The sequence below is a fragment of the Castor canadensis genome, chromosome 1, assembly GCF_047511655.1.
Source record: "Castor canadensis chromosome 1, mCasCan1.hap1v2, whole genome shotgun sequence".
NCBI lineage: Eukaryota > Metazoa > Chordata > Mammalia > Rodentia > Castoridae > Castor > Castor canadensis.
This window is the reverse complement of record NC_133386.1, coordinates 54,174,768-54,190,018: the sequence shown is the minus strand read 5'-3', so window position 1 is coordinate 54,190,018 and position 15,251 is coordinate 54,174,768. Positions and strand designations below refer to the sequence as shown.

Here is a 15,251-nt window from a genome sequence, read left to right as displayed (position 1 = left end):
GGTGGCTTGGCTCAAATGGTAGAGCACCTGCCTAGCAATCATGGGGTCCGGAGCTCAAACCCCAGTATGCAAAAATAAATAAATAAATAAATGTTTTTAAGGGTAGTAGAAAGAAGAAGAAAAAGAAAATACAACCACATACAAGCGACTGTATATCCTGCATATCCTAAAATATGAAATCTTTTATCTTTTACAGGATGTTTGCCCACCTCTAAATTATGGTGAATGACTGTATATATCCTGCCTCTATACCACAAAGATAATGTCATTATAAAATAATGTTTGATATTTTCAAAAGGGTTTTGTAAATAACTAGTGATTTGCACATCTCATTTAATCCTCACAACATATATAACCTATGAGAAAGGGAAGGAATTGCCTTCATTGAACTTTGAAATCCTCTTTTAGTTTCAGAATTCTATGAAATTATGCATTTAAATTGGTCGTGAGTTATTTCCTGTTCTGTGTTTAGTGGGAAGACAATGTGAGTAGGATGTCTTATCCCAAATCGTACATGATAGGTTTCCTTTAGCAGCTGGATACACATAGCTAACAACAGTGTAGAGTTATGATAGAAGGGAAAGAAGAATTTCACTAGGAATGCTGTTGCATTAAACCATCTGGGGAGGTTTCCTTTCAAGCATATATAAGACAACCTGGCATTCATCCTTTGTATAGAGCTGCAAAGGTCTTCCAAGTGAAGGCTTGTGGAAAACAACAGCAGGTGTTTGTGGTCACTCTGTAGAGCCAGCTAAATACACCAATGTATTATAGAAGGAGTTATTCTGGAAATGGCACCTAGTTAACAGTTTTGTTGCTTCAGAGAACACAAGTCAGCAATCAATTAATAAGGGCATTTGTCCTGATTTTCCATTATTAACCTTTTAACCAAAATAACACTAAATATAATTGAATCTTCACAGTTAAAATTTAAGTTCAATTTTTAATATTAAATTAAAATAATTAAGACTTGCAAAAATGATTCATGGTTTAAAATATGTTTTATAACCTTATTTCCATTTCCAGATGAGGAAGCTAGAGGCATCAGAATTTCCTAGGCATCATGCAAAAATCCAAATGAGCTCAGTCTTACAAAAGGAATGCAGGCAACAAAAAGGAGTTTTCACATTACATATTGAGTATAAGAAAGATTAAGGGGAGATAGGCCCTTATAAAATCTTGCTTGCTACAGAGAAAGCAGATGCAATAGAAATGTCTGTCATCACCTGTTCCATCCCGACTTGCTTTGCTGTTCATTCATTCATTTAGACTTCCATCCAAGTTGCCTTCAAGAGCCTTATTCCTATCTGGTGCATAGGTCCCACAGCTAAGAGGACCATGACTGGACATCTAACCTATGAATAGCTTGTCAGCAACCTTGGACATGTGTGTGTTGGAATGGGCCAGAAATATCCATAGCACAGAGGGAAATTTCAGTGTAGTAATGAGACAGGAACGAAGAGAAATGGAAAGTGACTGAGTCACATTAAGGAAAGTAGACTGGTGTGTTCCCTAGATAACTGAACTCTATAGAGCTCCTCCAATCTCAAGTCTGTCTGCAGCTCCAGTTCCCATGAGGTGCTATCAGTGTTTTTCCCATCCTAGAGTCTCAGGCTGGCCTTCAATTTGTTATGTAGCCCAAGCTGGCCTTGAACTCACAATCCTCCTTCCTTAGCCTCCTGAGTGCTTAGGATTCTAGGCATGCACCACCATGCCTGACTGAAGTCTGTCTTCTTTAGCTGGTCTCTTGTACCTATTTCTTGGAAACAGTTTTGTTGAGAATGGATTTCTTCAACTCATGTTTTACTACTATTTCTATGCCAGAGGGATTTTCCTTTAATCTTTAAATATGGCATAAGTATTGGGAAGAAGTACTGTGAGGAAATGTCACTTTCCTTAAAATAAAATCTGTTACCTCTAATGGAAGGAAAATTATCCAATGAATTAAAAAGCCCAAGAAGAGCAAAAATGAGGACTCTACTAGAAACGCTTTGGCTACAGATAACAGAAAAGTCAACCTAAAGGGGCTTATACTCGAAGGAGGAGTATTGTGTTATACTAGGGCATCATTTCTCTTGTTCAAACACTCCTTCCTCTCTGACCATATCTTCAACATGTTCAGCCTTGTTCATCGTTCTTATTGTTCCCAATCTTATTTTCTTCATAGATTGAGAAACCACAGTTAATAGTTGGGTGTTATAGCAAATACTTCTTTCCCAACAGGGCTCTGTGAAAAAATGTACAGCGATGACAAAATAAGACTCAATATAAATTGATTCCTTTCATTTGATCCCTAATTTTAGGGTGGCATTCTGGTGTGTTAGAATTGACAACATGGGTGACACACTTCCCTTGAACGAGGATGACCTGAATATCATAGAATGAAAAATGTTAATAAAATCTTTTTATTTCCTGTATAATTCCAAACATGATCTTGGAGATTACCACTGCATACAAGAAGAGACCACTATGTGCATATACCCAATGTTGAGAAGAGCCATAGAAAACAAGTATATAAGGCAAGAGAGTCCCCTAAAGGAAGAGCGATCTCTGAGCCTGGGTTCCCTGGATTCAATATCCTGAACTATCTTCTGCTGATCTTAGAGGAGCTCCTTCAGCACACCAACACTGGGTTTTACTTTTCCTCTACCCTAAAACTCAAGAGGATACAAGGATGCCCCCCAAATGTTGCTCCATCACACTCTGATCCCCAATATCTACAAGAACAAGTAAGCAGAGCTTTGCCTTGTGCATTTCTTCCTCATGGAGCAGTATTCCCTATACTAGGATTCCAGAGCTAGGACAGTGGTTAGCTGCCCTGACCTAAGGGGAAATGCAGGGGAGTTGGACCAGGAGTTCATAAAATGCCTTGCACAGCATTCTTCCTTCACCTAGAGGACAGCCTCATGCTCAAGTGTCTGACCAATAACCAGGGACATTCTCACAAGAGAAACTACTTCATACAGCAGATAGCCTTGTGGCTCCTATCTGACCTGTATGTATCCATTTTTGCCTAATGATGGATCTGGTGCTGGGAGCCCATCTTGTGTCCTCTCTACTGTTTGTAGTGAAAACCCAGCTTAGGATAGCCCTTGGTGTTTGAGGTGGAAAGTGCAAATTCAGTATACCACCACAATAGGAAATAAGTTCAAAGTTTTATTACTTTCACACTACTGTGCTTGGCTTAGTCTAGTCTTCTGGGCAGAATAGAGGTCTCTCAATTGTTATCTCTGGCTGTGTGGTGTTCTACTTCTAATGCTGAAGCAGCAAGCTTTGCTGTATCCTTCTGTTATACATATCCAGGAGAGTAACTCCCTCACTTCATCTGATCTTTGCTTACTTATCTCCTTCTTAACAAGGCCTATCCTAACACTGTATTTAAAATTGCAGTTTGCAATTTTACCCTCATTTTTTCCCTCCAATTCATTATAAATTGCAGTTTGCCCTTTACCCTCATTTTTTTCCTCCAATTCATTATTTCCTTCTAACATATCTAACATAATTTACTTATGTTTATTGCTTGTTTATCTATCTTCTACAGAATGTAAACTTGGAGACATGAGTCTTTTTGTTAATTAATGTATCTCAAGTGTCAAGAACAGTGCCTGAGAATAAATAAATTCTAATGAATGAATCCTAGGGCCAAATAGTAACTATTGAAGCAGTTCCTTCATTAAGACTCACTCCCCCATATATAATAGAATCATCTCATACAAAATCAGCAATTACAGAACCCACATTTTTTTCCTGTCAACATTCTGAATTACCTGCACATTTTTGTCTAATTTAGGTAGCACACTTAGCACTTGAACCATGCCTCCACTTCCATTTTTATCTAATTTAAAGACAAAAAATGGTATCTCATTGTTTTAAATTGTATTTGTTTATGTACTAATATGGTTGATTTTTCTATGTTTATTTACTTGTTAAATTCATCTTTTTCAAACTATTTAAGGTGTTGCTCATTTATTTATTGGGATGCTTACATTCCATCTCTTATGCATATTGCTTTATGCTTTTGTGTGTGTGTGTGTGTGTGTGTGTGTGTGTGTGTGTGATGCTGGGGATTGAACTCAGAACCTTGAGCATGTTAAGCACATAGCTTCCAGCCCCAATTATACATATTCTAGATTATTAACTACTGTTTCCTAGGTGCTTTTTATGTGCCTATGTTCTTAACCATTGTACTATGCTATATATCATTCCATTTTCATCTAAAATTCTATACATCTATACATTAATATGGAATTATATGAGCATACACACTAGACAGGTGCTTTTTTTTTTTTTGGTAGTCCTGGGGTTTGAACTCTGGGTCTGGTGCTTGCTAGGCAGATCCTCTACTGCTTTAGCCACACTCAGGTCCAGTGCATATACACTATGTATAGGTAATAGCCATAGTTAACATTTCTTGAGAGTTTAATATATGTCTCATTACAATTTTCAAGGCAGATATTATTACTGCTTTTATTATATTAATGCAGAAATTGAGGGTCAGAGAGGTTGTGTAACTTGACTGAGGTCACAGAGCTGAAAACCAACAGTTTAAATCCAACCTCATTGTTCTTACTGGTAACAGCTGTGTTATGTTTTCCTTAGTATACAAAGTCTTATATGTTTAAATATATAGTCGTAGAGCTGGGGGGGGGTTGGTAGATATTTAATGATAGAACCTAAAAATTATCCTTAAGCCTATTAAGTCTAGTACAATACTTGCTGATTTATTAGAAAAAAAAATTTAGGTGCTTTATTCTTAGTGACAGTATGTCTACAATCACCATTTCACTTTTAAAATTAAATCATATTAGTAGACTTGATTTTTAGCTAATTATTATTGGCCTTTAGGTGGTGTTAATTAATATAATATTTATTTTACTAGGGAGATGAATAGGAATTATTGCTGCTTAAAAATGAAGGATATACTCTATCTTTTTTGTGCTCTTGAATTTAAGGAATTTTTAAGATGTTTTGGTAGCACTTAGATTACATTTGTAGAATGTGTTCTTAATCAGTTTGGTCATCCTTACTAAGTGTGGCATTTCAGTTGTATTTGCGGTACTAGATACACTGTTCTTATTTTGGTTGTGAAAGTGTGTAAATTTTTTGTTTGTTTGTTTGTTTTGGTGGTACTGGGTTTGAACTCAGGGCTTTGCACTTGGTAGGCAAGCTCTTGAGCCATGCCCCCAGCCCTAGTTTTTTTTCAAATGTGTTTAAGTTGCTGAAATAAAAAAATAGATCATTTTCAAAGTTTTCTTTAGGATCTTCATTATGTCCTCTTTGAATATTTATGTTACTTGCTAAACCATTTGTGATTCTGAAGACATTAGAAATATTGAGGGAAATTGGATTTAAAAAAAAAATCTGTCTTTGTGTGTCTTAAGGGATATTGAATAGATGTTTTACTAATATGCTTTAAAAAAGCATTCTGATGAGCAGAACATCATGCAAAATTCTCCTCTATAAGCTATCAGTATCATTTGAAAAATAGTTTTAACCATTTTTATAAAGCAGGAAAGCTATTAAAAACTGCTAATAAAAAATAGGTGCTTATTTTTGTGCTAATACTAATTACTGATAATGCATGCTTATGTTTGTCACTCATTGCATGGCACTGTACCAATCAGTGGATGACTAAGACTCAAACACTTACACATGTAAATTAGCCATTAGGTTTTTTTTTCTTTTTTATTTAAGTGAGTCATAATGGAAAGCAACTCTAGGTCATAAAAAAATCTCCTCTCTTTAATGCTAATGAAATGTCTCCACTCTCTGTTAGCAGACTACCCTTATTGGTAATCTGTAGCCTTCTCTTTTGTTCCTGGTGGTAATGAAATGCTGGGTGCTAAAAATGCTGGCTCTCCAAGAATGTGGGGCCAAATGTCTTCTGTTCACTTATACTGTAAAATTACCATTCCCCAGCGAAGCCGAACAAGTGTGGGGACAAGATCAAAAGAGTATACATTGGCACTGGGCTGCAGCAAGTGACTCCTGCTTTATGAATTAGTCATAGCTTCTCCAAGTTACTCAGATAGAGCAAAAACATTTCACAGTATCAAAACAGCAAAGTATAACTTGACCACAAGTCTTTCTTCAGTTTTCAGTTTAAACACTTGTACTGTGTTGTAGGCTAAATGTCCCTTCCCTTTGCTGAACCTTAAAGCGCAAAAGCTATTTTTGGGTTTTTTTTTCCCCCCAAACATTATTAGCAATATAGTCAAATGACCATTTTTATTCCCTAAAATCAAGTATCATTTATTGATATTTCAAAAAAGCAAATGTCTTAGGAATTTAAAATTGGATTTAGAATCCACTTTAAAAGTGCAGTTGCTATTAAAATTTGCAAGCTTGTTCTGTCCCTCATCAGAAATGCCACTGGTGTTTAAGCATTTGAAAAGGACCTTCTCTGTGAGTGTTTTTGCAGAAGCAAAATTTGACGATCCTAAGCTTCAAATTAAATCATATCAGCACCACTTTCCTTTCCTTTTAAATCATCACCTTGAAATTCTGAAATTCTTTTTAATTTAAGGAATCTTCAGTAATTTTTTAGTTCATATGTTTTTCAAGTTACAGCCTGAGACAGAAAATAAAATACACATCCCCCTTTCATGTTTTTGCTTTGCTTTGTTCAGGTGGGAAAGAAATCATTAAGCATTTGAATAAATACCAGCTGTAAAGAGACTTAGATCTATGCAACCTAGGTTATCAGGTGTGTTGTAGCCGGTTTTCACGGTAACTTTTAGTGTTTTGGTCAAATTGAGAAATTCCACTAGTTTCTATACCTCCTAATGAGATTTTAAAATAAATGTGAAATATTTAATCAGTAAATATAAAGCAAATTTATTAAGATTATTTTAAATGTGCTATTAAAGAAGTATCAAAACATTTTTACACTGGGAGTATCTAAAACTCATGTTATATACTTAGGGGAAGTTGCAGTGATTAATATCAGCCTTCATTGTATATTTATTTTTGAAGTCAACTTCCCTTAAATGTATTTCTTCGTGAATTTTAAAAGCTTTTACAAATTTTTCATTAAGTTTACCTTTTAATTATGAATTTTAGAAATAATTAATTTTAGAAAAGATCAATAGTTATATTTCTTTGTAACCTAACTTAGATGGAATAGTTTTATGTCCATTATGCATTTCTAGTTTTGTCAGAGATTATTTTTTTAAAGCACTGTATTAACCATTCTTGGAAGGGATTAGTTTTGGTTTTTGGTTTTGGTTTTTTTTGAAGGAATATTTGTGTTTGCGAAGGTTAGCAGAGGCTGGCTGTGCTGGAAGTGACTGCAGTGCCTTTTGATTATTCATGGACAGTAATAGAAGGCACTTAAAAAGAACAATGAAATTGCTTATTTTTGTGATGGGCCATCTGTTGAATTGTTTTGTGCAACAATTGCACAATAGTATCTATGTCATATCATTCTATTTTCAACAGCAGCTGATTATGTCTCACTGGCTACTTGTCCTTATTTCCAAAGTCCCATGACCATTTAAAGTCACCTTTGTGGGGACCTTTGCCAGAGAGGTATTAGAAACTGCAAGCAGACTGTGTATTTTCATATTATATTTTTCTTTTTGTTTTCATCTCTCTTCTTTTTTTGGGAGGGGGGAGGGGTAGATGGCAGTAGGAGGAGGGAGTTGGTCATGTTCTAATTAATTAGACTTCCTAAATTTTTAGAATAATTATCTCTACTTCCACCTGTAGTTCTATAAAAGAAGTTAATATAGAACCATTTGATAATTTGTATAGAAATGATAGGCTTGCAAGAAACAAGTCAAGTTTAAAAGGCTGTTATACAGTCTTTCATGCTTTTAATTATCTACTTTTTTCTTCATGATGATAATTGGACTTTTTCTCTTGGAATTCACTTCCATCTTTAAAAAAAATGAGCCATTAGCAAATTTGTTAGAGCAGAAGTGAAATTAAAATAAAACAAATGTGTTGTTGTCCATAGGTCACTGACATCGCTGATGCCATGATTTTGAAACAGCTTTTTGAAAATCTGTTCAAAAATGGGGTCGTCGTTGTGGCAACATCCAACAGACCACCGGAAGGTAAAAACAAACATTGATGCTAGTCTCATCCAATTAGGTGGAAACTAACAAGCTTTTAAAAATCCATAATTTTGGACTAATTTTGTGTTAATAAATCTGATAACCTTGCTTATCATTAGTTTTATAACTGGCTTAGTCTGAAAAATCAGGCTGTATTTGTATTAGGAAAATGTTTATGTTTTAAGCGTGCTAAATCTATGTGATCTCTCATGTTTGTATACACTTGCTTTTTTCTCTGAATATGGACTATGTCATATATGCATATCAAAAAATGCAATAAAAGAAACTTAAGGGAATGAAAAATAAAACTCCTAATTAAATTTTAGGAAAAGACAAAGCTTGCTTGTGTGAGTAGTTTCTAATACTTCACTTAATTTATCATTCTAAAAAAGCACTTGTGGCTTATTAGGAAAGTATTTAAGAATTAAAATACAAGTAATATTTAGACAAAAGCAACAAGTTTAAAATCTTGTATTTTTCATTCCATCATGTGTTCAGTTAAAGGTATAAGGAGCTAAAAAATAATATTTTATAAGAGAGTCAATGTTAACATCTTTCTGCCTAGATTGCTCTTCCCTCAGATACCTGTGTACGTGGCTTAAGTCCTTACTTAATTGAAGTTTTTGCTTAACAGTTATTTTGCTAGTGAAGCCTAAAACCTGCCTCCCCATTTGAGTTACACTCTGGCCCTTTTTTCTGATGTTGCTTCCTCTTAACCCTCTCTTTGTTTTTCCTTAGAATTTATAGACTCACTGTAATTTATTTACTCATAATATTTTTGATTTATTTTCTGTCCTCTTCCAGGATTCAAAACATCATGAGGGCAGCAAGCTTAATCTTTACTTGGATGTATTCTAAACTCTTATAACAGTGATGCATGTAGATAGATCTTATTAATTAGTCTTAGAATGAACACTGAATAAATGCATGTTTTAAAATGATCTCTTAGGCTGGAGTATAGCTCAAGTGGTAGAGAGGCCCTGTGTTCAACCCATAGTACCACAAAAAAAAGCAAGTGAGGGACCCTAAATTCAAACCCTGGTAGGGTGGGAGAAGAAAAAACAAAACAAAACAAAAAACCCAAAAGAATCTCTCTGGCTACAGGGTAGAGAATAGAATGTGAGAATAAGGTTTTGAGATTGGCAATAAAGAGACCATTTTGAAGACTGTTGATAATCCTGGGGGAGGATCATGAGCAAAACAGTGGTAAGAAGTGTTCAGATTCTGGATATATTTTGTAGATAGAGTCTACAGAACTTACTAATGGAATGAATACAGAGAATAAAAAAAGAGGGATCAAGAATGACTCAAAAGTTTTGGGCAGTGGACTTGGAAGGATGAAGTGCTGCTCAGTGAGTGGACGAAGACTGAAGTTTTCGAAAAGCAGGTTTTAGATAGGGAGATGGAAGAAGGGGTTTCTATGACAACAAATGCACATAAGAGAGCTTTGCTGGAAAAATTTGGACTGGAAGTATAAGTTTGGGGGTCATCAGTCCAGAATCAGTCCAGATTGTCCAGAGTAACTGGTAAGGTAGGAGGAGAACAAAGAGAATGTCAAGTGAGAAAAAGAAAACTGGTACAAAAAGGAAGGATAATCACCTTCATTAAATGAAGATCAAAATGTGGTCGAGAACTGACGACTGTAATTGCCAACACAGAGTTCATTAGTGAGCCTGAAACAAGCAATGTTAATAATGTGAGACTTTTAAAAAATTAAGTCACGTTGGTGACTGATACATCAAGATTTTATTGTATAAGATACTGTCAAACTCTGTCTCTCTTCTTCTATGCTTGTACAGTTAATTTCCTTTACTTTTAATGTTATATACAACATTTTTTGTGAGATACTGGTATTAGCAACTGTGTGGGTCAAGGCAGTGCGATTTTTCCCTGTTTTTTTTTTTTTCCTGTGGGATGGCATTTTGAATTCAGGGCTTCACACTTGCAAAGCAGGCACCCTACTGCTTTAGCCACACCTCTAGTCCATTTTGCTCTGGTTACTTTGGAGATGGGGGTCTCATGCTAACTATTTGCCCTGGCTGGCCTCAAACTCTGATCCTCTTGATCTCAACCTCCCAGGTAGCTAGGATTACATGTGTTAGCCACCAGCAGCCAGCTACCTGGGTTTTTGTGAGGCAGGATCTTGAACTGGCCTTGAACTCAGGCTTCTCCTACCTCAGCCCCTCAACTGTTGGGCTTGTAGGCATGTGCCACCATGTCTGGTTGGCAGTGAGCTTTTTGTTTTGTTTTGTGGTAGTAGGGTTTGAGCTCAGGGCCTCATGCTTCCTATACAGGTGCTCTACCACTTGAGCCGGCCCCAGCCCTCAGTGAGCTTTTTAATAGGATCATTTATTCAGGCAGAAGTGAGACTTGCCCGTACTGTAGCTAACATGTTTATTAACAATGTCATCAGTATTGCCTTTAGACATTCAGTGACAAATCTATGCATATAAATAACAAAGTGCTATAACAATCTTGGAAGGCCCCAGCAAAGATTTCTGGAAGGAAAATTGCACTTGGCTGCTTAGCTATTGCAGTATGGTTAAATTGAGGAAAGACAATCACAAGGAATGGTTAAGGAGCATTCTGGAACTCATAGCATTGTAGCAGTTAACAAAGTTACTGATCTACCAGGGTAGCATGCAGAAATTGAGCTGGAGCAGTCATTTTGGAGAAGACCAAAAGTTCAAGATGCATAATTGCAAGAGTGGACATTAATTGACTTAGAGAAAACTTTCTCTAAATAGGCTGTAGAGAGGAGGTGCTTGTCATGCATCAGGTTTATTAGCTACAGCAGGCAACCATCTTTTTGTTTGTTGGCATTTGAACCAAGGCCTTTTGCATGCTAGGCAAATGCTCTACCACTGAGCTGTGTCTTCAGCCAGTCAAACAATTATCCTAAATAACTTAATATTTTAATGTGTGGTGGTATGTGCCTATAATCTCCTGAGATTGAGATGGGAGGATCACAAGCTCTAGGCCAATTTAGGCTATAGGGTAAGACCTTGTCTCAAAAAAAAAAAAAAAAAAAAAAACCACCAAAAATTAAAAAAAAAATTTACTGTGAAGAAAATGACACACACACACACACACACACTGTATATATATATATATATACATATATATATACATACATATATATACATATATATATACACACACACATATGTGTATATTTGTAATGTGTGTATATTATATATATGTCTAATATACATATACATATATACATATAGGTATAGTTTCATGGGTGAAGAAAAATACTCAGAGAGAGTACAGATGTCAGGAAAAGGCAAAGCAATAGGACAAAGAACAGATCAAGCTGGGTAATCCCAGCACTCAAGAGGCTGAGGCAGAACAATCTTGAGTTCAAGGCCAGCCTAGGCTACATAGTGAGACCCTGTTTCAAAAACAAAACAAAATCCCCAAAATAAACAAAGAAGAACTAATCAGTGGTTGCCAGGGGCTGGGGTCAGGAAGGTGTATGACTACAGAAGGAGAGTAGGAAAGAGAATTTCTTGGGGTGATGGAACTGTTGTGTATCCTGTAGTAGTGGTTGCATAGGTTACTGAATGGGATGCTCTTGCCCCAATATTACCCCACCACCACCACCTGCCTGCTCTGGCCTGGAAATACCTTTGTGTCCATGACACAACAGATGTTTCTGAGCTTTCCAGAAGGACAAACCTGAGGGCAAGGGATGGGGGAGGGGGCCCTGGTGTATGTAGTGGGGCTAAGGGCTAGGAAAGTGGGAGTTGGGGGGCTGGGGTTTTAGGGGGAGCCAGGCCTGGGGCCATCATCCCCCTCTGTCATCCCCCTCCAGGCTGAGATTTGAAAAGCAGGACTGACGGTCCCAGGGGGGACTCCAGGGAAAAGCCTGAGGCTTCTGCAAGACATTATAGGAAACTGCTTAGCTTTCTTTCTGGTTGGTGGGGGCGGTTGGCCCCTCTCCAGGCCTCATCCTTTCCCTGTGAACCTCTCCCCTCCCCCATAATGATGCCTGGCTCTGGGTCCCCTTGGCTTAGCTGTAGAGGGGCCTGCTCTGAGTAGAAGGGGAAGAAGCCAACGCTGGTTTTGGGGGTGGGAAGGAAAGGGAGCAGGGCCCTGTTTGGGCCAAGAGGCTCACTCCAGCTGATGAGATAAGCTGTTAGCAATTCAGCTGCTGGACTGGGGCTGAGGCTGCAGAGAAGGGGCACAGACACCATCCAGACTATGTAAACGGCCGCCAGCAGGGAAGGGGCATCCTGCTTCCTCTTGCTCCCCTGGTCCCACTTAGTGGTGGGAGGGACCATCCAGGAGCCTCCTGTGAGGTACTGTCTTAGGTCTGAAATTGAGCCTCTGGGGCACCTGAGGGGGACTCGTAAAGACTCCCCCACTTCTCTTTCGAGAAGGGAAGTCAGGGTCTCCACTGCCCCCTTAGCTCCTCCAAACAAAGAGGCCTGTGAGGCAGCTCTCTGTAGCACACTAAGTGAGAAAAGATGATAGCTTGGTACAAGGCAATAGTTTTCCACTGGGAGGCTATTTTGCTCATCAGGTATATTTAGCAATGTCAAATGTCCCTCCAACAGAGAGGATGCTGTGACTGGCATCTAGTAGGGTGAGGCCAGAAATGTTGCCAAATACTTCTCATAATACACATCACTACCTTCTACCACAAAGAACTATGTAGCCAAAAAATATAAATAGGCATAGGTTAAGAAACCCTAGTATAGAGCAACAGCAATGGATATGGAAGGTCAGATGTAAAAGATTTAGGTGCACAGCACCTGGGCGTAGGTTGGATACTGAGGAAAAGGAAAGGCACAGCTTCTGAGTTTGTAACTTATACAATTGGGTAGATGGTATCCCTGCCATTCAATAAAGACAGAAAACTCTAGGGGTTAGAAGTCCAGAAGACAATGCCGGCTGGAAAAGAATGCGTACTATTTTTCCTCTCTATTAACACGTTAGCCCCTCTGTTTAATTTCTTCTACTTCATTCATCTCATTTGCTCCATTTCTTGTCATGATACATCAATTTTTTGGGCAAGATTTGGGGTTGTTCTTCATGATGATGGGGATGACCAGTAAACTCTAATCTTTTTTAGACACAAAATGATGAATACTTAATGAATAATTATTAATTTTAATAGATAATCAATAATCATAATAATTGATAGGTAAGAGCAATTACAGAATTTATGACCTAGGAGGGTACATAGCTGTGTGGTGGAGTGGTTTGGGAAAGCCTTGTAGAAAAAAATAAAGGGAAATAATACTTGAGAGGCAGGGGAAGTAAGGCAAGAAAGACGGATTTCTTTATCATCACTATTTTTCCTAGTCCTGACTTCGAATTCCTACCTTGCATGAGTCAAAGGTTTCGTCCTCTGTTCATATAGCTGTGAAAACTGAAAAACAATTTTGGCTTATTGTAATTGCTTTAGGGTTTACATTCCAGCTTGTTTTTGGTCTTTAGGGGTATTCCTTTCTAGAGAGCTCAAAATATGTTCAGCACACTTTAAACAACATTTCTAGTGTCTTAGAGTGGTACTCCCTTCTATTTTATGAGATAATCTGGTGAAGGCTCCTAGGCAGAGAGAATCTTGGATCAGATCCATAGGAATGAGTAATTATTAGATAAGTTTCAGATAAAGATAAAAAAAGAGAGGTTGTAGTCTTAGTTTCATAAAGCCTCAAAAAGCTGTTCATCAATTTTATCATTTAGGTAAAAGGTGAAAGAACAACATCCTTTTATAGATGGTCTACTAGAGCAGAGAGAATTATGTTTTAGGGAATTTCTGTTTTGTATTTTTTAAAAATCAGAAGCTAGGCATGGTGGTACATGCCTGTTACATTAGCACTTTGGAGGCAATGCAGTAGGGTCTTTGAGTTTGAAGCCACCCTTGGCTGCATAGCAAGCCTCTATCTCAAAATATGAAACAAAAAGCAGGAAAATGTAGACTCTGTAGAAAGAAAATCTAAAATGAGAGAAGACAACAGGTTGAACTGAAAACTTGTTTACTGAGAAATCATCTGAAGTAAACCTAAATGAAATAAAAAGAGATTGAATTAATTAAAACAAAATCAATTAAAATCAGCCTTAGAACTGTAGAACTGAAACTACAGGAAGTGAAATCAGTAAAAAACGAACTTAAGAAGCTCTGTCAGTATACAGACTAGAATAGAGAATAGAATGATGAAAAAGGCAAATAAATCCCTGGCAGGATGAGGGCTTAATGTGAACTTACTATTTTTTGAGACAGGGTTTCACTATGTAGCCCTGGCTGAACTTGAACTGGCAATTTTGCTTCTGCATCCTGAGAGCTGGGATTATAGATGTGTGCTACCACACCCAACAGGGTGAACTTACTGAGGAAAAATGTTTGAAACAAGAAAAGTTGATCAAAACAATAAACTGGGTCTATAATAATTATGTTCACCTCGGAGGGAGAATATATAGTTACTGAGTGACAGTGTCATCATTTGTGATACTGGTAACAAAAGACATATACAATGAAGGTTTTGTTTGATTGGTTTTTGGTGGTGTTTTTCTTTTTTTTTTTTGATACAGGGTCTCTCTGTATAGCCCAGCCTGAACGTGGTGATCCTCCTGCTTTGGCCTCCCAAGTGCTGGAATTAAGGTGTGTGCACCACCATAAGCAGTAAACACATACTTTAATTCTTAGATAAAGTTGAGAGTGGGACTGAATGAGGCAGTGGGCAAGGACTGGCAGCTCCAGCAGCAAACATGGGGTAGCATGGCCTTGCTGTCCTCTCATTGTGATGAGTGTGTTCTGGAGCTTCAATGGCTTCTTTGCACCTGGTTTATCTGTAAGGGTCCTAAACCTGGGAGTTGTCATCACTGTGTTGGTGACCTGTTCAGTTTACTGCTCTCTTTTTGGCTGATTGCAATTCTGGCCCAACTTAGCCTTCTCTTTGGATCACAGTTGAAAAATGAAACCATCTGGCTTCTGAAGTAACACTGGCCTCTGGAAGATGCAAAATCACCTCCAAACCCCACCACCTTTTACAGTCTACTGCATAGTATTTTTTCCTTCACTTTTTTATTTTTTATTTTTATTTTTTTAGCACTTTGATGAATGATGTGCTTACTTAACTGACCCTACAGAGAGTATGCACTCTTTTTTTTTTTCCCGGTACTGGGGTATGATCTCAGGGCCTTCATCTTGAGCCACTCCACCAGCCCTTTTTTGTG

General features: G+C 37.5%; 1 protein-coding gene across 7 annotated transcripts in view; it reads left to right on the top strand.

Annotated features, from left to right (window-relative positions):
- Afg1l (AFG1 like ATPase) overlaps window positions 1–15,251 on the top strand; it is a 211,823-nt gene that overhangs the window by 68,791 nt on the left and 127,781 nt on the right. For all 7 annotated transcript variants that reach the window (XM_074077264.1, XM_074077257.1, XM_074077290.1 and 4 more), the window contains one exon: window positions 7,961–8,060. In XM_074077264.1, the coding sequence (XP_073933365.1) occupies window positions 7,961–8,060 (100 nt within the window). The remainder of the gene's footprint in view (window positions 1–7,960; window positions 8,061–15,251) is intronic.